Below are 23683 nucleotides of genomic sequence, written 5' to 3' on the forward strand. Positions count from 1 at the left end.
GATTACTAAGTCTTATTTAATCTAAGAAACTTCCCTTGTGTTCTGGTTATGCTGTTGGCACCCCTGTTTGACTATAGTCATAATGTTACTAGTAAATTGGAGCTTCTAGCCTTCTATCAGTATAAATGACTCATGTTCCTCATGATAACTTCTCTAAAATATAAGAAAAATGTAGAACCTTCATTTCCTGAGGCTGAGAGGCAGGAAAAAACTATCTCAAAACATTCTGCATTATCCCTATAAACTCACAATATATGGCAAATACTTGTACTTCAAATAGAATTATCCCAAATTTACCTATCTGCATCAGTGTCTCTTCATACTGTTGGTGGCTGTCACCATTGCGACGGATGCTCCCAGAGGATCACTGTCAGGGAACTGCACAGGCTCAGGCACAATACGGCGGTCGTTTAAACCAAGGGGTCCAGCCAGCAATTCAAACTCCTCCTCTCCTGTCAGCTTGTCATCTTCATCCACATCTAACATATCCAGTCTTCTGGAGTTGGGGAAACAGAAGTAACTTGGTTAAAAATCCTGAAAGTAGTGGAATATGTTAATAAATTAAAAAATAAAGGGAGGTATAAAAGATGAACTGCAATCAGAAAACCAGTAGTCTTCGAAATTCCTATTTTCAGTGTTGTCATAGTAAAAAACACAGTAAATCACCAAAGCAAAACCAAAATCCCCCTTTTGTCCTCCTTTATTAAATTTGACCTTTATTTCTACTGCAGAAAAGTCTTAGTAAGACATTTCAGAGGTTTAAACAATAATGATTCTCTGAATCATCAAGCTAGCTGGTTTTAAAATGCACAAATGAGAAACTCTGGACATCACATATACCATAAGACAACTCCCCAAACCCGAAAAATAGTGAGAAATATGGACATACATGTGCTTTAAATCATAACCACAAACCAAAACATTCTTGGATCATGATTATACAACCAGGCTTTTGCTTTTTCTTCACAGAAAAAAAAATATCACTGTAATTGTACTCATTTACCATGCCCTCCTTTCACTTCTCAGCTTTTTACACAGAAGCCAACTTATATTTGCTGATCCCTCCCTCTCTCTCTCACCCTTCAGTAGAATCTGAGCACCATTATCTGGTAGATGATGGACTTTCTCTTAGGTACTGAAGTTCTCACTAATGCTCTATTGAACAGTTAACTGTGGAAACTCACAAAACTACAATCATATGAGCTACGGAATATATATAGAATTGAAGAAACATCTGGGAAGGGTTTTCTACAGTTCCTGGAAAAAAAGTGAGACGCATTCTCAGAACACTCTCAGCTAGCAAAAAAGTAGAAAAGTTATCAGTGAGCTGAGCCAGATTCCAACTCAGGCTAAAAGCCTGTCCTACCAAGGGAATGAGTAAAATGTTCTTGAACATAAAGCTTTGTGTGCGCACTTGTGCAGGTTACATCTACCCACAATACCAAACCACCCAAATTTACAGTAATGGTCACTTCATCTATCTAAAGGACATGGAAAGAACATGAAGAATAGGCAAAAAAGTGACACTCATTTGAATTTTTAAAACATTAAAACACTAAATCTAGCTTCAAGTTTCACCTTTAAGTCCAATTCTCATTTGTGAGAGAAGCATTTGTGAAATATTTAACATCTTGAAAATGTTATAAGCTTACCTTCATAGACACTGTCTTGTTTACCTATTAAATCAGGAGCCTGACCTTTGTATCTGCATGGGAAAACAAAAAAAGAAAAAAGAAACCAAACTTAATGGCTCTTTTGGGTTTTTAAGTAAATATGCATACATGTTTTAAATTTTACTGATAGGTCAATGCATACATGATTTCTGCAAATAACAGGAAGATAGAAATGATTGAAAGAGCTTTTAAAAGCCGGGGGAGGAGAGGGAAGTATTTTGCAGTGTGAATGTGAAAAAGGCCCATAAAAAGTCTTGTAATTATCAAATCTAAAAAATGAAGTTCTTAATTGCACCAAAGTATACAAGATTCCATCAGATAATTCATTTTTTAAAAAAAACATTAAAAAAGAATAAAGGAAAGAAAGCTTAAGACAGCTTTTTCCTCAACAGGCCTTTGTGGAATACAAGAAGTTTTAAACCTCAGTTAACATAGATGAGGTCAAGAATTCTGCTAGTTCTTAACAGCAGAATTTGGCAATTTTAGTTAAATTTTAGTTCCCTCAAACAGATTCTGAAAATGGTGACATCAGGAAAACACTTTTAAGGTGTTTTCTTTCTTCACACACAGTACTGCACTCCCTTCTTCTGTACCTTTCTGAAGTTGACGTTTTAGATTTACTCTTGAGGGCTAGGTACTTGTCTCGGCAGATGCCACACAATAAATAGTAAGGATTCCCGCTGCCACACTCTCCACCAAACCATCCGTCCACGTAGGAACCATTGCTACGATAGCCCTGCCGATTCGCACTACGGCCGCAGCCCGGGTGGTTTCTCTTCATGTGTTGATTGAAGCTGACAACGCTGGATTCACACAGCTCACAAACCACTACTTCTTCTCTCTCTTCAGATTCACAAACATGCTGCATAACAAGATTTTCACTTGTTAATTTGTACAGAATAAATACCCTCATATTAGGTATAAAAATATGCCTATATGTTAAGGATATTCCTGACCATTTTTATTACACACAGCCAGTGGTATTTATATGGGTAACTTTCAAAAAAGCAAAGCAGAAATGGGCAATTTATGATACAAAGAGATTAACATTTCAGAACAGAAAAAAAAAGAAGTAGGATATATCGTTTCAGATGATGTGACTTCCTATTTCATTTCAGTTCTACCTCAAAATTCTTCACAAAATAACTTTTCACATATCAATTTGCTAGTTCACAGTCAATGCTGTTTCTCAGAACTTGACTGGGACTAGGCACAAAAAAAAAAATCCATTGTTTTCACATGAGTAGATTTTACATTTACTGTGCAGCAATGATTAGTATTTGTGTTAATACGTTCTGAGTTACTATTTCATTTCTGTATTACGTCCAGAATTCCATCAAGAATCTCAAATGAAACAAGCTCCCTGAACCACCTGCATATCAGTTAGCTGGTGTCATAATTAGGAAGTGAATGTTTATAGCATTGTAGGTTGCTTGTAAAATTCAGATGAATGATCCCAAACACGCAAACTACAACTTCTACATTTCTCTTCTCTAAAATACATTGTGAGGACTAAGAAAAACGGCAAAGACTGTCACCATATCTTTCTCAGAGGAAGATATACGGAAAGAGCAAAACTGATTTAGCGTAAGTTGTGTTGCTACATATCAGAACTTCTTAGCCTTGACTTTATGGAAGTGAACTATATCAAATTCTTATAAATGTAGGTAGCACTAGAGTGATTTAAAAAAAGAAGTAAAATAATTTCAAGAAAAAGTAAAAGAAGGAGAAGTCTATATTTTTTATCATTATTATTTTAAATACAACAGAAAATTCCTGTGTTTGTTATCCCAAACACAGCTGAGCAATCTGGAATACCTACTTAATTAAGCAGTATTACCAAAACAAGAACTCTAGTTCTCTTCTCATCTTTCAGAGAAGGAGAAAAAAAACACGAACGAAAAATTAAGGACTTGTAGAAATACAGAGCAAGAAACACACAGAAGTACTTTCTTACCTAAAGTTTAGCAGCTACAAAATACAAAAGACTTTAAACATTGCTAGCACTTAGTATGATATTTTCAGACCAGATATAAAAATATTTATTAATGCAAACATGCAAAAAGCAGTAAGTTAAAGCAGCCCCCGCTGCAATCACACACACCCAGGTAGGCCAATCCAATACCTCTGGGATCCACATTCCCAGAATATCATTATCACTCGCCAGGTCTTGCCCGAACATCGCTTCCATCGCTTCGTCGTCCAGATCAATTTCCAGCTCCTCGTCCAAGTTGAAGTCATAGAGAGCCCCGGGATCCTGCTGCAGGGATATCCCTTCTCTTCGGCTCTGATTTCGGTGAGCCTGTACAGAGCGGTATAGTCCCGCTCAAGTGAAAAAATAAAGCACTACATTATTTTTTATGTAACAAAGATGGCTGCACTTCCAACTACCCTTGCTTTTGTTATTAACTGTTAAGCATTATCTACTTAATTATCAAGTAAAAATTAAGCTAAACACATGCTGACACAGAAATACAAATGACAGTTTTATAATATCTCACTCCTCCTCCTCCTAATTTACTTACCAGCTCGTGCTAGCAAGGTTCGGGCAGCTAAGTCAAATTTGTGTCTTCTTGTCACAGCTGACCGACTTCTAGAAGGAGGTCCACTTGCAGAAGCTGCATTATCTGCATGATCCATGTTATCAGGGCTACAAGAATTACATTGAAAAGTTTTAAATAGCCATATACAGTAAATAAGCAAAATATACTACAATCATATTTATTCTTTCTTTCACAAAATAAAAAAATAAAAAGAAATCCATAACTCGGATTTTCTGTCCTGCTGCTGCACATATTTATTCCAAGTCCTTTTGACCTCAGGAAAACAGATGCAGCAACGTCAAAACCTATTCATCCATTCCATAGTGCCAAGGCACTGAAGAAATGGTCAGAGAACCATAAATGGTTCATTTTATGTTGTCAGTTGTCAGTGTTAGCTAAAGCGTAAACTAGGTTTTTCTTTTTAAAAGAAATAAGTCAATAAACATTTCTGTTCCTGCCTCAAACTTTGTCCTTTTTACTCAATTCTTTTTTTTTTTTTTTTTTTTTTAAAAGAATTCCAGTGTTTGACTCTAGTTAATTAGTTTATTTCTTGGAACTGCAGGTTGAATTGCACCTGTGCTTTTATTCATGTTCTAACACAATTCAAAGTGTCTTTCCAGAGCCAGTAACACTCAACTTGTGAAACATGCATTTTAAGCAACAGATTTTACACAATTAGAAGAAAGATAAACTTTACCTTTCGCTAAAGCCTTCCTCCATTTCAGTGGCATCAGCAGAGGGGATATCACCTGGTGACTGCAGATAACAATGATCACTAGATTTTCCACCACTTCCAGAGACTATTGCCCCATGTCGTGAATCTGCAGTCCCTTCTGATTGGGGCTCATCATCATCTTCATTTCCAGGATGCTCTATCATCCACATGGCCAGCACTGTGATATTCTGTGCATCTGCTTCTCCTCTGGCACCTGAAAGCCAAAAAAAAAAAAAAAAAAAAAAAAAAAAATCACACTACAAAATAATAATTGTATCATCGACAATGAAAGGTCTGTTTTTTCCACATAAAGGGGTATGGAGTTCAAAAATTAAGTATTCCAAGGGGGGGAAAAAAGTGTCTTCATAATTTAATTTTTCAATATAAGCTGATATGATAATTACAGATTACCTGTGGCTTCCATAGCTTTTGCGATTTGCCGTAGGGAGAATCCCATTTCCAACAAGGGAACAGCAATGGCAGGAGGAGGAGGGGATGTTGACAGTCGACTGCTTGGATCAGATAAAGCTTAAAAGACAAAAAGAATTAAAGTGTATAAATCTTTCTTTAGTCTCTTCCACTTTATCAGGCATCATTTCCAACTCTTGTGTTTTGGGTAGTTTAAGATCTACAGTAAGTGAGAAGAATTATTGCATTCAACAATGGTAAGCCACCAAATAAATGAGCCCAGATGAGATGTACATTCTGAAGTAATCATCAATAAAACTGCACTTTTGTTTTTATACAAGAGTATCAGTGAGTAATCCATTCCACAGCTTTCAGAAACTAATTTAATTGGTTGAGAAAGTCTACAGATAGACAGTCTACAGCTTTTTGCCCCAAGGTAGTCACTAAAAGGTTTTTAAACATGTTTTGCATGTTCGGTCATATTAAAAAAAAATATTGGTGTCTAATGAATTAAAAAATATATTGAACTTATGCAAACTTGCTAACAGTCCATATTTCCATCTGTATTGATTACAAGTATACCTGTACGATTCGCAGGCCTTGCAGACTGGGAATCAGGAGAAGTCAAACTCTGTCTCCTTCCAACTTCATCTGAAGGAGATGTTGGCAAGGAAGATATTGGAGGGGTCTGAGCACGTCGTGCTGGAAGTACCGTCGTAGTAGGGTAACTGGAGAACATTTGCCTGTAAAAGAGAGCAACGTGTCTCGTAGAGCAATGCTGCAGATGGTAGCAACGCATCAAACTGGGGTGCACTTGGCAAGTCATACATTTGGCACCCTTACAGCAATTAATTTTATAAGGGTATGGGACAGTACACACTGTGGGGAGGAAACGTGCAGGAATAGCCCGTTCCAACCAGTTTGGCCAGGCAGCTAAATTCTCAAGCACGCACCTACAAAAACCCCATAGACAGAGTGCTGTCCTAAGAGATAAATGAGAAGTCTCTTCCTTTACTCCTGTTTGTTCAGAACTCAGCCTACCTATAAATCAAATAAGCACAAAAACAGAAAAACAATATAAGGAAGATATTTTCTCCTGTCCTGAAGATGCTTAGATGCTACAAAAGTAAACTCTTAACAGCTGTTTTGTTGCCAGAAACCTATGCCTTACAAGGTGGAGTAACAAACTAAGTTCTTCCTTCTGCGGAGGCAATTCATAAAATATTGTCTAATATTATCAAAATAAAAACATTTCAAAGACTCCTAGAGAGTTTGTTCCCTACATGTGTGCGCACACACATGAAATGTTGAAAACAGGGACACTTTACCTAAGAAGACTGAGAGGCATAACACCAGGTGATTCTGACGCTGGGACAGTTTCGGTGTCAGTTACTGGAGTAGTGGCAGTGGTCGTATCCTCCAGAGAGCTGCTCATGAAAGATGTTGTACTAGAAGCAGAAGGGCTGGTTGTAACTGGTGTTTGGGCTTGCTGAGATTGATCGCCCTCTTCTACTTGTTGATCTATTTCTGCAGCAAAAAAAGGACATTACAGGAACATCAATAGCATTGCATAGAGTCAAAAAGTATGAAATAAGCATTGATCCTCCCTAATTCTCTCCAAAGAAAGGAGTGTGCAAAAACACACATAAATAATTCTTCCAATAACTAATGTAAATAAATTAGTCTATCAGTTGTCATACTGATTTAAGCTAAGTACTAAATGAATCTTTCTAGAAGAGATAAAAGCCATTTGTTTGGTTAGATCTTAACATATTTAGAACTACAGCAGCTGGGATTATTCTCTTAGCCAAAGGAGAAAGAAATCTCAGAGACAGAAAGATATCTTATTAATTATAAAGCTATTTTCATCTCAGATACTTATCTTACAGATTTCTGATTTTTTTTTTTGGCTGCATTACAAGTAGTCTATAAGATGGTAAAGGACCAGACAGCACAAAAATTAGTTCTCTTATTTTAGATATTTTTTCTTTTAAAATACTTTAAGTAGTTTCCGTGAAGTTGTACTTTGCAATATACAGACTTTGAGGATGAAAAAGAACATGATAAACATTATTTCCTTGGCCTCTCTTAGTGCAACCAAGTAACTCAGAAAACCCCCACATGTGATTCACAGAGGTTTTTCACAGACAGAAACAGAGGCAGCCTGAACATATACATGCTCAACACTGTGAGTTAACACGGCTGTATACGATCACGTTTAACAACAGTAAACTTTGTTTAATTTATGCCATCTACAAGACCAATAGGTACAGAATTGCTCATTTTTCAAATGCATAAAGACAATTTAGGAATCCCTTTATTTCTGATGGACTGATATGCATCCACTTTTATTAAAATAAAGAATTGTGGGAAAGACAAGAAAATCAGTATTAAATCAACAAAGAAGTAAATGAAAAAAAAATTCTCACTCCAATTAAGGCTTCTCCAAAGCATAATGACAAAAAAAATAAGGACCGTTACTTATATTATTGTTGTTCCTATTGATTTCAATGAAAAAAGGATTAATCTCACTATAATTTCATAATTTTGAAACCGTACCTTGTTTAAGTCTGCCACCAAACTGATCCTCCAGCAGCCCGTGAACCACTAATTTGTAGATCATGGCTTGTGCTCGTTCCAGATCTGCCAGTCCTAGAGCTCTTTTAATGGGCGAGCGCATGACTGCCCGCTTCACCATGTGCTGCATGAGGAACTGCAGGGCAGCACGCATTTCCACGTCCTCGTGAACAACCGGAGAACTAGCACAGTCAGAGTTGTGACCATTTTCTGCCAATACTTTTGGTATTAACAGTAGTTCAGCGTATTTACTGCAGCTAAGAAGAACACTAAGTGACTTCATAGCCCCAAGATAAAGGTAGGATAGCTGCACCGCTCGGATTTCTGACTGTACTATATCATGATTTCTTGGCATGTGTTCATGATTCTTTTTTCTTCCTTCAGCAGGTTGGTGTTGGGCTTCCATCCCTAGCGTTGATGGCTCTAAAGAAAAGGAAGCTATTTCATTTTCTGACTTCGAGCTTGTAGTACCGTGTCCTTTGTTATCATCAGCACTTTGTCCTAAACGTGTATCTGATCCTCCATCGCCCTCGGTTTTCTGGTCGACTTCCCCTTTGTCTTCAGATTCATGTCGGTGCTTTTTCTCATGTCTCTTGGTGCTCTGCTTTCCCATATCTTCATGAATACCAGTCAGATAGGTAAGGTCCAGCAGCACAGTAGCTGTCAGCCCACGGAATCTTGCAACATCAAAAGGCAGTGGCTCACAGGGCTCCAGATTATACAATGGAGTATCACTAGGCGACCAAAAAGTTGGGAAGCTTTAATAAAGATCAGAATGACACAGGAAAAAGCAAGTGAGGGAGAGACAGGAGGAAAGTACAGGAAATAATGTAGGCAAAATAGGATGCAAAATATATTTAACAAAGTAAATGAATCAATTTTAAAAACTAAAAGTAAGCAGGGGAAAATGAGGTTATGAATAGAAAACGGGGAGATATGATATCAGAGCGAGGCAACAAAGCACGCATGTTTTCAGTATTGACAATTAAAATCCAGAAACATTACAGAATCTGTGAATTAAGCACTGACAGAGCTTTCTGACTCTTTACAGTCTCGGCAGGACTTCTTTAAAGGACAGGTCAGAAAACCAAACAGACACATGTCCGTCTCACTGTCTATCCACACCCAATGACAACTATTTGGTTATATTTTGAACTTGAGTACTTTTCAGTGCAAGTAAGATTAAAATTGACCTGCCTACATTTTCCATATATCCAGCAGATCTAGGACTTCAGAATCTTCCTTTTATAACCCCCAAATGTTTTGCCCGCTCAGAATGCTAACCTCTACTTAAAAATGGAAGCGTAGTAGGCATAAAATGAGGGGAGGAAGGGGAGGAAAGGGAGGAGGGGAGGGGGGGAGAAAATACTGCTCAATTTACCTTCTGCATTTCTGCAGAAAGTTAAGGCTCAACTACAGCTGTGAGGAGATTAAGGAATTTAGCGAATCAAACTTCTTTCACAAAAATAAGCACACAATGAATCCCTGTGAGAGAATCAGAGTCCAGAAAAAATACTAGATTTGTTTCAGAATTTCTTTCCTTTGAAGAAAAGCAGAAAAAGGAGTATCTTCTTCCAGTCTCCTCCCCAGTTCACATCAGCATCTGCAGATGTGCCACTCCAGAATACAACATCAAGTACAGGGGCATTTCTTTAGCTCTCTGGTGCAGGTCACAGAATGAGTAAGTGCTGCTTCAAGGCAGCATTAATCGGAATACCCACTATGGGAAAAGAAAATCCTCTCACTTTCTGGGCTTGACCTCTTCCCAGTCCCAGAGTATTTTCCAGGAAGGAAAGGCCAATTCAACAGTCATCTCAATTTGGAGAACTCTCTTCAGAACCATGTAAAACAAAAGTGTTCACTACCCAGTGAAAATCTGTGTTCTTTAAAGTCAAACAAGAAGCTGTAATAAGTTAAGACAACAATAACATTAGTTATCCTAGTTAATAGGAACAACCTACCAAAATAAGCAGAGCTCACTCCAAATCTACAGAAACTGGCAAGCTAGTCACATCCACAATTACAAAACCTAGACGTCAAATTATAGAAGTCTAATGATGCTGATCAATTCTAAACTATCAAACATATATTTAATAAACAAGGTCTTTTGTTCCTATATAGTAAAGTTCAACTCGTAACGTTTGTTTTAGAAAGCCAGATTCATTCATTTTAAAGTTTATGCTTAAAATAATTTGATCATCACAACTCTAAGGTAAAAGGTACATTATTTCTGAAGTTTTCCAAGCACAGGGTACTTCTGGCTTGAGCAAAGAGCAGGCAACGAGCATACTATACCTGATGGTGATCTCTGCTTCGTCCCACTGAACCTTGGCAGATGTACTGCCTTCCTTCACAACTCCAAGTAGGGTGGCATGACGTCCAGTTTGCTTGTGCACACAGCGACCTCCAACCCTGAGACCAGCATCGACTCCACCAATTACTGCTAGAACCGGCCACACCTCCACACACAGCATCTTCAGCTGCAGTTCTGAGAGGTCAGCCAGACCATGCCTACTGTGCTTGCTTTTTTCCTCCTCTTTGCTTTCTTTCTCCTCTCTCACCTCATTCTCTTCTCGACTCTGAATTGAGCGACTTTTCTTCAGTTTTTGACCTGCTTCTTTAAGGCATGTTTTAATTTTATTCAGTCTTTCCATCATTTTTTTATTGATGCAGTGTGTCCAACGGTCTGTCCGGTGAAGGATACGAATGAGCTGGATAGTTGCTTCTGCCAACACTGCAGCAACAGGACTACAGATGGGGTCACCAGGGAGCAAATCTCTTGGGGTGCCACGCATCTGCATATCACAGATTTTCACCTGAGTGGTTAAAAAGAACAATATGCAATGTTATCCTCTCAACAGACCTACAGAAGCTTATTTTAATATGGGAGTCTTTGCTGACTAGGAAGATGTACTAGTACTTCCTTCTTTTGTTCTGGCCCCCTGGGAAATTAATCTTACTATGGAACAAAACTACATTCCTAAAAACTCAAAGATACCAAAAATTACTTATTCACATTAGATCATGCTTATTCACATTAGACTATCTTAGACAAGTTGTAATTTCCAATACTAAGCTTTCCTGAACTTGCTGTAAATTGATGTAACAGCAGTTCTCTAAGTAATGATGGGTAGCACAATACATCTCAAATTTAGAATAGATGGTAGTTAAGATTGAAAATCTTAACCAGTGTGAAAGTAATGTAATGCTAATGTATGTCATAAAAAAATAATGAATAAACAATATTCTCTAGACCTGTCAGCTACTAACCCCCAACCCAATATCCAAGACATCGCCACATTATAGAACATAAAAGATAAACTTATCTATGGGGATGAAAATTTAAGCTACCTTTTCTCCTGGATTACTGCTATAGAACATAACACAAGGGTATAGCTCTGCTGCGTCCACGTCTTCAAAGGCTAGTTTTGGTTCCTAGTTAAAACAAAAACAAACCAATTTAGAACACCTTAAAAAGCAAGAATATGAAGTATAACATAGTTGTACCTGTATTATAATGCTTTCAAATACCAAAACTGTCACTTGTCTTGTTTTAGTCATTATGCTTGGCATTATACAAAATATACATGCCCAACTACTATTTAAAAAAACACTTAAAAGAAAAAATTAACTGTTGAATACCTCTCCATTTTTACCAAAAGAAATGGTTCTTGCTTCCATATCTAATACGCATGTGATGAAATCTCCTTGGGTAAAGCTGGACAGTGTCAAAGTTTGTTCTCCATTATGGTAAAGGTTACCACTATAGGCTCTATACAGCCACATATCTGAGGTTGTGCGATGGTTAAAGTCATGTACTGGCCAGCGAGAAACTCCTACACACGTGCCTTCGTTGCCTCGATTCTCCTTCACAATGTAGAACTAGTCAGCAAAACACAAAAGTGAGGAAAAATAGTCAAGAAATATATTTTAAAAGAACAAGAAAATAACAGGAATTTACCTTATTATACATGCTTATGCATATTTTTAAGTTTCACCCAAAAGCATTTCACGAATCAACAAATATACTACTCAAAACGAAGTTCTACCTCTTACAAAGCTGATAATAATGTAACAGAAATAAGCAAGCTTTACTCAAGTTCAGAGTAAGTATATTTAATTAAAGAAGAACTATAACAGTAGAATTGTTGTGCTCAAAGATGGCACAAACAAGGACTACTACTGTTTGTTTACAAAATACTCCGTATGATGTATTAAAGGCTAATTTTGCAGTCGGGCTGATCTGTCTTCTTGGAAGAAGACAAAGTGTATTCAGTAAAAGGAGAAATCCAAAAATCTACACAGTTCAGTAGAGAACTACTGCGAGCCAACACATCCTTATGCTGACTATGGATTTAAGGATTAAACACCATCAACACAAATGCACAACATGTATTCACAGCTTTCCATCTCTGAACTTGTAGCAACTGAAAATATGCTCCAAAGAGCAGTGCTCGAAAGCAGCCACAAACTCTAATTTATTTAAAATGACAATTATTCAAAAACACTTTCCTAAGGGGAAAAAAAAACAGTTATTACTTTTAAGTTAGTATTTTTGTAAAATACAGTAAAAGAATGGCAGAAATACATTTTAACAAAACCTACCTTCCACTGGTAACACCCTGAAGTAACTCCGGTGGATGCTAAACCATAACCTTTACCTCCACTGCCATGAGTGAGAATCTGCCCATTCTCCACTATGCAGCACTGAGCCTTCTCAGGGTCAAAAGACACTTCCTGTATAGGAAGATTCTCATCTTCGTCTTCAGACTCTCCTTGCCTCTATCAGAAATAGGGCAAAATAAAATATTTGTAATAATGTAATTCAATGGTATTCAGTCAAAAGAGAAAGTAAAAGAAACATTACCTGCAGTTTCATTTCTTGCTCTTTCTCCTTTATTTGAATTGCATGTTTAGCCTGAGCTATTGGAGTCTCCCACATGCAGTCGGACAGAAGCAAGAATAACCGTTCAACAACCTGGTACATTAGAATATGATTCACATTATTTTTAAATACAAGATGAGGACAGCTTGTTTTCTAGCTATAAATGTGAAAACTCTTAGTACTGTTAGATAAGCAAGCATCTACACTGACCTTCATCTGATCTGCATTCTCAGAAACCCTACCAAACATGTAGACATTTGTTCAATAAGAATTTTAAAGAAACTGGTTAAAAAAAAAAAAAAAAAAGGCTTGTAATGAAATATAAGTACCTGAGCCATTTGATCATCTTCAACACCAGATTCACAAGCAGGTAAGACAGCTTCTAGTACATGAAGTGCAAGGAGTCTAGTCCTCAAATTGCCAACCAAGGGGACTCCTACAAACCAAAGAGTACATTAATAATCTAGAAGTGATTTCTGCATTAGGTGCACACCTATGAAGTCATCTGCCTGCTTGCCACCAGTGTTACAATTTTCCAAAACATAGCTTGTGTAAACCTACTGCAGCCAGTTTCAGGACCTATTTTTAGAAATAGCACTACAGAAAGGCAAGTAACCATTGAATACATTTGGAAATATTCATACCTGAGCAGCATTTTTGAGAAGCAATGTTAAGAAGCACTTCTGTCCACTTTGGAGATGCCATTTTGGACTGAATTGCTTTTGAGGAAACAACTCTGCGTAGGAAAACGAGAAAGTCTCCCAAGTGCAATTCTGCTGCATGTTGTTTTCGGAGGGCAGCTGGTAAGTTAAATTAAAAGGTTTCATTTATATATTCATTTATGTACATTCATTATATATTCATTCTATATATATTTCATTTATATTCTTACTCAGAAATCTAGAATATCTATAAAATAAACAACCCCAAAATCAAAATAAAATCAGAAGCAGTAAGACAGATATTCACAGTGGAGTTCTGTGGTATTTTCAGTTTACAGAAGAGTTCAGAAAAGAGGACGGCCAAATTAAATTGTTTGGCAATGCTGTGCATTAGCATGCATTTGGAAAAATATCAATACTCAAGCATCAGACAGTGTGGTACAGAACACAGGCACTTTCACAAACTAAGACTTATACCAAAGTCTATTTTAATTTGCATAAACAACTGTATATCTTATTAAAAATATAAAACCACATTTCAGTGGTTCCAAGCTCTATATTTTTTAAAGTATAATAGAACCAAACAACTCAAAGACAGATGTAAGCATCTGGAGAATATTATAGATTTTTATCAGATTATAACAAAAAATACGGGCAGTCCTTATTAGTGGCAACAAACTTACCTGCATTTAAAAAAACAAAAAGATGAGATATTAAATGAGTATTTATAAATGTGCCTATAGTATAACCACTGGATTCAATGTTATGTTCAATGCTGAATTTTTGGTTTGTGTAGATTTTTGATACAAACTGCAAAGCTTTATCACTGCTCTAGATTCTTTTCCAAGGGATGCAACATTACTATCTTATCAAGCATATGTTTGTAGAAAGAGATGACCCTGTATGCTAATTTCTTATTGAGCTAATTTCTTACGTCTAGTTTATGAATTCCCCAGCTATGAAATTGCTTATGTAAACACAATCTAAACATTTGTACACCTAAAACCAAGCCACAACTAAAAATTTCTTCAAACACAAAATTTCTACAGAAATTTAAAATGCTCAGTAATAGACTGGAAATTACATGAAAATATTTGTGTATCAGAGGATTGGTATATGAATTAACTTTTAAAAGAATCAATGGAGTAGAGCAGATCAGGGTCTCAGCACTTGGTTTTAGTGCATTTGCTGATATTTCAAATGATAGCAAAAACAATGCAAAAACATTACCTCTGAAGTCTCTTTTTTCACTGTCTCCATTTGAATCTGCCTTCTTTGATTCTACTTCATCTTCCTCACCTTCCCCTTCTCCAAAGGACACCATAAGCACCACACCAGCTTGTGATAACAAGTTCTTCAGCTGACTGCATAATAGATCCAGCAAAGATTGGACCACCTTGGGGCTCAGTTTGTCAGCATAGGTTCTATATACACAGAAAAAGGGAAAATACAAATATGTGAGTCCTAATCCAAGGCAAAATAACATAAGGACCCATGATTATAAACTCAATGCAAGGGAAAATTGAACATATACAGCACTGACTAAATCATTCTATTGTAGCAGGTTACTTTTCATCATCTTCAATTTCATTTTAGCAGAAAGTGACAGTTACCTACAAATTACATATGGAAAATGGCAGATTATTCTTGTCTGAACTTGATTTTTAAGACACTGTAAAACTGTGCAATTATTACAAACAAAGGTTATCTTTCCAGTATTTTCCAAGAGAAAAAGAGCAACTTAGCTCATTAAACTGAATATTATGAATACTGAAGTGAAGATGAATATATTAAATACTAAGTAATACTCTTGATGACAACTAACTTCACCAAGTTAAAATTTAATGGGGAAAGAGAAAAGTTAGTATTTAATTATTGAGTATTGGATCTTGCTCCCTGATCTAGCAATGCTCATATCCCTCAGCAAATTAATTTTCAAAAGAAACAGTGTATTCAGCATATTGCTCTGAAGAACTCCTACCACATTATCACTTTCACACAAATGATTTTTACAGAAGCCTCATCTTATCATCTCAGCAGATCTAGACACAAAGCCTTTGTGTCACAAAGGAGCATTTTCTGTGACACAGAAGCATTTTCAAGTGGAATGTTTACACCTCATAAATTTAGCAAATGTTCTCTTCCAAACCTTCCATTTCCATTTTAAATATTTTAACCAGTATTATGTTAATCTTTCTCATGAATATTGTAACTATGCTTTTTATTCTTCATTTATGTGCAACATTTATTGTCCCAAAGGAAGCTCACACAAAAGAAGAGCTATTTTTAAAGGGTGCTGAAAAGCTAGACGATTAAGTTTTCTGGAAGCAAGGGAGCACTCGATACTTACCCAGTGGTAATAGCAAGGATCTGAAGTAGCCTTGTGCTGGCTACTTTCAAAGCTGTGCTGAGCTGAGAAATACCAGTTTTGGGCAGCAACTGCAGTGGTTGTCCTAACATGGTGTCTGTGCCACACAGCTGTGACAGCACGTTTAGCAAACCGGTAGAGATGGCCAAGGAGACATCGACGGGCTGATAGTGCACACTCAGAGCAAACACTGTTACTAACAGGAGCCGCTGTTGTGCTTCTAAAATTAAAAGGAAGTTGTTTTAAGTAAGGTTTTTGAGTCAGAATACAGAAAAAAGAGCAGTTTTTTTTTTTGAAATAAAATTTAATGAATTGAATTCTCAAGTAAAGAGCTAGCTTTCCGTCAGAAACTCCAAAGTAGTCTTTCTGGTATAGCATTGAAGCACCCTTAATGCCAATATTGTCCTTAAATGCCATGCAAAATGACATCTAGTTTGTGATATGACTATTCTGAGGCTAAGTCAAAAAAAAAAAAAAAAAAAAGGCAAGATCCCTCTCTCTGAGGTGAGGATAAATGGGTGAAATACTCATTTTCTGCCTCTACTTCAAATTGATTACAAAAAATGTCTTTCAATTCCATTCGATCTGCAAGTCAAGGGAAAGGAACAATTCGGATAAACGTGGCAATTAGGCTTTAACGATAAATTAAATCACACAAACCTCTTCTGTACCGCAGCTCTCTCTTACTGCATGTACAAAGGCAGAGAGCTGCAGAGTGGCAGTGTTTCCTTAGGGACAGGGGCAGGCAGCAGTAGTTTCATATAGGGGGCCAGAAGAAAGTTTTCAAAACAGGCAAGGAGCTATAGTCTTTGTTTTTGACTTTAAAGAAATTTCATCCGAAGCAAGAAAAAAAGAATTGGAGATGTTTTATATGTTCAGGAAACTTTCACTTCTGCAAACCCGCCATCACTTTTCAACACTAAAGAAAGGGACTATGAAAGACCATCACATACAGTTTACAGGAATATAAAAGTTGACATGACTAGTCTTAAGGTAGAAAGCACAAACTCTCGAAGAAAATTAAGACAATAAATAGGAAGAGAACTCAGCCAAATACTTCATCACTGAGCTCTGGCCACTGATATCAAAATCTGCTTTGTTAAACACATAAGCTATTGTATTGCATAACTAAGGACATATTTTACAAACTTTTTTCCACTTACCTATGTGATGTTTATTAGCTTGCAGAGCTCTTTCTAATGTTGCAGATAACTGTTGGTAAATTTTGTGCACAGCCACTTGGATTTCTATTTGAATACTTCTCTTGGCTGCTCTGATACCATCCTGGGTGAAAAAAATTACTATTGTAACAACTGATGTGTTTTTATAACTCAGTTATTGAAATTACTGAAACTAATTTTTAAAAGACACACCTGGTAGTGATGTAACCGCACACTCTCTCCTTTGGCACCTGCATGTCCTACGGTGCCCAAGCCAAAGCATCCAGCAAGAAACTGTAGCCTGACAGAAGTAAGCAACGAGGATGACTGAAATCCTGGCCCTTGGCGGCTTCCCATTAGCGGCACACTGCCTTTTTCTTCCATCCCTGACAGAAGTACTAAGATCTGATGAAGCGCTTCCAAACGAAGCTAAAAACAGGCAAAAGACAGTATTAACTAATTAGCAAGTATCTTTTGAAATTAGAATGAGATCATCTTCAATTATAAACACATTTTAAAGAAAAAAAAAAAACGTTTTGAGCACAATGTCTTTTGATTTTAGGGTAATAAAGCAGCTTGTCTAATTCAGGTAGGACAAGTAAGCTATATGCAAAGCTTCTCATAAACGAAGCAGTTCACAGGCAGTTATGTTCTTGTGTAATTCCAAAGCTGTATCAATGCTCCTCCAAAATCCAAGTGAGAGGCTTAGAACATTATGTAAAGAAAAACAGAAAAATAAAGAGGAAAAAGAAAAAAGGAGTCAATGCCCTCACATTAATTCCCTAAATAAGATATGTAAAATGAGTTTCATCTGTGAAAAGTAAAGGTTTTAAAATGCAGCTCACCTCAGCTCTCAACTGCTGCTGCTCCATTGCAATTACTGATGCTTGTGGACTGGTGGACATACTTTCCTCTGGTTCCTTAAACCCTGGGGAGTTTCCCACATCGCCACTTACGAAGCTGACAACGTTTTCGATCAACGTATGAACTCCAAGAGATCTTGAGAGATCAAAATCGGACTCAACAAACGAGCAGGAGGAAGCATACAACCAGTCTCGGCTGTGTTTTAGTCGAGTCCACGAGTCACTTAAAGGTTCCACTTGACTGTGTATTGTTCCTAAACACATGCACAATAAAGTCTCATCAATTCCAGTTCACCAGATAAAACATTTGACAGTAGATAGAAATTGAACTGTTGCTATTCAAACAGGTGGAAAATGGATATTCATGTGTAATTTCACCATGCATTAAGCAACTTAGAGCAAAATGCTTGATTTAGATTTACAGCAATCTCCCTAAAGGCAAGGCTGTATTTCTTTTAATTATGTTAAGCAGTATTGCGACACGCTGCCAAGTGAGAAAATGAAAAAATAAAAGCCACTCAAATTGCTCAGCTTTAAGCTAGAACACCGAATAAAAATGCTTTGCAGCTAAATGACAAAAGAGTAAAGAAAAGAAAACATCTGCTACAAAAGGAAATGTGCACTTTGGGTATTTATTTTAAGGTCTAATCATAACATACACGTGTTTTTGTTTTTACTCAAGCCACAATATATGTTGTAATTTTAAAAGAGCAGAGCATTATTTTTGGATGAAATAATCACAGAATTCAGGACTGCAGAAGGGCAAGTAAACCAGTGAAAAATTTTTGGTTTAGACTAAGAAAGAACATTTATTTTCTAATGATTCAAGACCAACAGCAATATATATATTAGGTATTATCACAAAATAACTTTATCTGTGGCATATACTAAACCTATCACCTCAGCTATCTGGCAACTTCACAGACCTGTTTTCAAGTATTTCCTATAATACCCGCGTGTCATTACACTACTTTTAACTTCATATATACACTAGTAAATTTATGCCTTCAAATAAGCATCAATCTGTAGCACTGGACCATATGAACCACCACAACTATTTGATTTTCTCTATAAATATTTTTCTAAAACTGTATCCCTAGCAAAAATGAGTAAAATACCACTGAGGTCACATCTTCATCCACATTCAACTGGCATGTCAGCACACAAGTTGGGATTTTGCTATTTCTGCACACGCTGTTCATCTGTTTGGAACTAGAGAAGGTATTACAAGACCCTGCTCAAAAACTCTTCTGATTTATAGAAATAGGTCATATCTTCAGGCCTCTACGGAAAGCTAATTTAGATTTAAATTCTCGTTGAAAGTCCAGTTTAAATTATCCTAAATAATCTACATGGAATTATGCAGCAATGTGCCTTGCACACGATGAATCACAGATAAAGCCTGAAGAACCACAGTTCATTCACAGTTCTAATGTAAATCTACATTAACGCTCCTCTGTCTGCAGGGTATCAGCCTTAAACTTTATTAAACATACATGTCATACAAATTTATAGAAATTTCATCTGCAGAAAGGTTTATTTCAGTGGTGAGTCTAGGTACTACTTTCACGGCTTCATTTAAATGCTGCCTACTTGGAGAGGCTCTCCACTTTTTCCTGAGGCAAATGCAAAGGCTACTATTCTGCCAACAAATTTGTATCTGCAGATCACACTTACGCACCTTCCCACAATTTTTTAGTTCAAAATAGTATGAAATTTTTATTTGTAAATTAAGTACCAAACAAAAGCTGACCTCCATTTTGTAAACAAAACATTTGACTATGAAATATGAAAAACTGAACACAACTCATTACCCTTTCTGTAAATAATAATCATGCACATTTGCTTTTAGATGGCTTTTAAAGGAATTACAACGGCCTCAGAAAGAACCATCACAGTACTATGTCATATCATACATACAATTTTGTAACCATTGAAAGGATTAACAAATATAAGAAGATAATTTAGTTTTGTTAATCAACAAAGAATTTCTACATAAAAAAAATTAAAGAAAAATACTTCATATATTTTTAAAAACACATCCTTCGTTAATCATCACTTTGGTATTAAATGCAAGAATAATTAAATGTAAAAACAATTTTTAAAAAATCAGTTTTGAAACAGGAAAATAGAGCAATGACTGTGTGATAGAGATTCAAAATTTTAAAAAGAAAAGTTATAACTGAAAGTCTTAAGTATAAATAAGAATGTCACAAGTCAAAGTAGCATACTTGGGAATAAAAACATTTAGGAATTATGGCACACAAGTCTAGAACTGAAACAAATATTTCTACCTGGAAGATACTAAGTATCAACAAAACAAAGGTATGTGGATGTATTGGCTGAGCTGGATTCTATGAAGTATTGATCACATGGAATTGATTGTACCTTTGGACTAGTACAAGCCTTTACAATTATGTGACTAGGGTTGCATATAACTCTGAGATTACAGTAAAAAAAAAAAAAAAAAAAAAAAAAAAAAAAAGAAAGAGTTTACTTGTCCTTAGCCAGCGTCTAATAATGAGTTTTCTAAATGAATGTGGCAGAGCTGCAATACATACTTTATAAAACATAAAATATGTAAGGAAGCTATAGAGAAAAAAAATAAACATGCCATCGGGTACTTGCTTGAAGCTCTTCTTTTTTCTGGGGCTCAACTGGCCAAAAAGGAGTAAATACACTACACCACACAAGAATCAGAAGACAAAAGCAGACATTTGAAACAGAAGACAACATATTTATCAAATTTCTTCCTTATATTTTTCTGACTTATTTAAATAATCAAATTCATCTCACACCATATATTAAAGACATCAAACAGCAATGCTTTGGAAAAAAATATTCCATTTTGTTTTGAGCTTGAATAGCCACAATAATGGAGTTTCTGTATTCTTCACCTCCTTCTCAGGGGAAAAAGAAAAAGCCCCTTTAGAACAGTTATCAATTACAAACCAATACTTGTTTACATTTCTTAATCTATCTCAGAATGCAGAATTTAAATTACTACAGGCACACACACAAAAAAAAATCTAACTTGTATTTTAAGCTGCCTTCTCCCCCCCTGCCCGGAGCCACCCAACTGTGTTAATTTGTTAATTGACTAAATATTCAAATAACAACAAATAGTAAAAAACTGCTACAGTCCACAGAAGCACTGAAGTCCACTGAAAATCACTGCTCAAGACTTATATGAAAAAAAACAAAAAAGAACAAAAAAAAATCCTTTAACAGATGGGGACTCACACACATATCTAGATGCATTCTTTACTAAAAGAATCTAATGCAGAACGTAGCTCAGTATATAATATCTTCTGCGTGGTTAAATTCTAGCAAGCTCTTTACAGAGACGGAAAGAACATCATGCTCATACATAGGGGAGATTTGTTCTAGTAAAAACAATCCCTGTTAAGTCTCTAAAAAGCACAGCCTATAGGAAAAACATGGTGACAGAAGATCTCTCCCAAAAAACAAACAAAAAAACAGCTGACTTGCAAATGAGTACTGCTTGTCAGCTTCCTTCACACAGTTTAGGGAGATACACTTAGGAGAACAAATCTTTTCAAGACACTGCCATAAACTATAGTAAGATACTGGTCTGAAGTCCACACACAAAATGAAACATTAGATTTTTTTCCATTAAATTAAATAATACGCTTTCAAATGAAAGAAATGAGAGGTGGTTCCTGTGGTATTAAAAGACCACTTTTTTACCCATCATGTAAGTATGCCAACCTAACATGCAATCCAGTAACAACTTTTAAAGCTCAGCTCAGATCCTTAAAGTAGTAATGGTCTTCATTTATAAAAATAAATAAATAAATAAATAAATAAAACCAAGAAAAAAAAAAAGGAGGATATACTTAATGTTAAATGCACTTTGAGGAATGTTTTCCTGCATACTTCTGTTGTGATGCAGGACTACTGTCTGCACTGAAATTACAAATGCCCTTTAGCACCCTATAGCTTGCATAGTTCCTTCATTTCCTCATCCCTCCTATACAGGGCGTAACACCTTCCACCCAAAAGCAGATCACGTGGAGTGATCTCCAAGTGCTAGGAGCACTAGATACAAACACGCATACAGAAAGGACATCTCAGAAAAGTAATAATTAAAAATAAGCTGCTATTTCTCATTTGAATGTCTAATGACTGTTTCAGGAAATCCACCTTTGGTGGTATTTAGAAATTCAGCTGGAGAACATCTTTAAGAACAACGTGCAGCCTTCTGTAGTCCTCGCTCCTTGCAATGGTTTTACTTGCCATAAACAGGAGACTAGGGTTCTTCTAATCGTGCTTAACAAAAAGCAAATTCAAATGCAGATTGCTCATTTTGATGGAAATCCTTAATCTGTTTTACCAGCAACTCTGGATGGAGCACAGCAGAATAACAAGTTGCTCGAAGAATTCCGATTCCTTCTATTCTCCTAGTTGAGGCAACTATGAGCATAAATGTCCCCAGCATTAGCTCATATAAAGGCACCTCAGAAGAACAGAGACAAGACTGAAGGAGTTTTAACCACCAGAACACCCTTAACTTCAGACCGTCTTATACCTCAGTGCGCTGCCTATGCCACAGTTAGTGAATACAAAAAGGCTGGAATTTACATCTTGATCATATACACGGACACGTTTCAGCTCCTGAATATTAGGTAAGATTACAAAAAGCAGACACGTCAGATGGAATGAAAGCCTTTAGATAAACCAAGCTGTTCTCGTCTTGCCACCTGATTACACTGATCTTTGTAGATCTCTTCCTGACATTGACATAAGTGTCAGGATCATCCAGCAGCAGAGAATTTTCATAATTGTAAGCTAACTACCAGATGCAAATTCCAGGTTAAACAAAATCTGTAACATTCCTGAAATGCCATTCCAAGCCATTCCAAGGATTGTTGAGATACTGGAGCACTACTAACTTGCAAAATATTGTACCTTTTACTGATAATGATTTTGATGTACAACGTACAACTCAACAGCTTCCTGTATGATGGGTATGAGGAAGCAAGCACCATGGGACAGGAAAACAAGCCCTGTAGTTCCAGAGAGCTAGAAGGAGAGGATAGTGTCACAATGTTCATTTTCAGCGTGCAGATTACCTATTTAAGCTTCTTTAGATTCCGGACAGATGAGCTGCCCTTTCCCCATTTCTCCTCAGTATTACACAGCTGGTGTAGAACCTTTTCATATAATAGAAAACTATAAAGTCTATTCTTGCGTTTTTCCTTATTTCCTGGAGCCCATAACCAAAACAACTTACTCAGTCTAACCAGCAGTTCAGGAGTTGCAATCCATAAAATACGGCATATCTCAAGATCCAAGCCAGGATGATTTCCTGGAATGCTTTCAGAACATAGAAGAGAGTCCAGTGTTGTAAGTGGATATACATAAAACTAACAATACCGAAAAATGGGTTTTGTCGAAGAATATACTGCAAATCAGGGCACTGACAGACACTTCCAGCTCTCTTAAGCTGCTAACAGGCATAGCACGGTCTCAAGAGGAACAGTTCTTACCTGCTGAACTGGTTACTTTCCTAGTCCAAAAGGCTTTTAAAAACAAGCAGCCTTTCAGTACCTTGCCTAAGAATTAAGTTTATCAAACTAAAATTTGCAAGTTACTCAACAGTATCCAAGCTTCCCTATTTCAAACATATCACAACCTAATGCAATTCATCTTAAATTTTTCCCAAGGTTTAAGCAGAATTCATGCTACAGAAATTATCTGTGATTCTAGCAAAGACTGTACATTGTTCAGGGAGAAGTGGGATGCTAAGATGGCTCTGTATAAACAAACATAGTCTTTGCTCTCTCCACTACGCCTATGAAGAAG

At 36.5% G+C, this 23683-nt stretch overlaps 1 protein-coding gene across 1 annotated transcript in view; it reads right to left on the reverse strand.

Annotated features, from left to right (window-relative positions):
• The window catches only part of HERC1 (HECT and RLD domain containing E3 ubiquitin protein ligase family member 1), a 69717-nt gene that overhangs the window by 24954 nt on the left and 21080 nt on the right, over positions 1–23683 (reverse strand). The window contains 23 exon segments of the mRNA XM_088520589.1: positions 298–321; positions 324–493; positions 1649–1705; positions 2267–2535; positions 3778–3998; positions 4199–4323; positions 4914–5145; positions 5343–5459; positions 5922–6082; positions 6668–6866; positions 7899–8674; positions 10212–10732; positions 11268–11351; positions 11559–11798; positions 12522–12698; positions 12784–12894; positions 13131–13237; positions 13446–13601; positions 14694–14887; positions 15814–16051; positions 16995–17115; positions 17205–17420; positions 17837–18108. Of these exon segments, the coding sequence (XP_088376715.1) occupies positions 298–321; positions 324–493; positions 1649–1705; positions 2267–2535; positions 3778–3998; positions 4199–4323; positions 4914–5145; positions 5343–5459; positions 5922–6082; positions 6668–6866; positions 7899–8674; positions 10212–10732; positions 11268–11351; positions 11559–11798; positions 12522–12698; positions 12784–12894; positions 13131–13237; positions 13446–13601; positions 14694–14887; positions 15814–16051; positions 16995–17115; positions 17205–17420; positions 17837–18108 (4788 nt within the window).

Source organism: Tinamus guttatus, unplaced genomic scaffold (assembly GCF_059628265.1).
Source record: "Tinamus guttatus ecotype Peru unplaced genomic scaffold, ASM5962826v1 Tinamus_guttatus_pri_ptg000004l, whole genome shotgun sequence".
NCBI lineage: Eukaryota > Metazoa > Chordata > Aves > Tinamiformes > Tinamidae > Tinamus > Tinamus guttatus.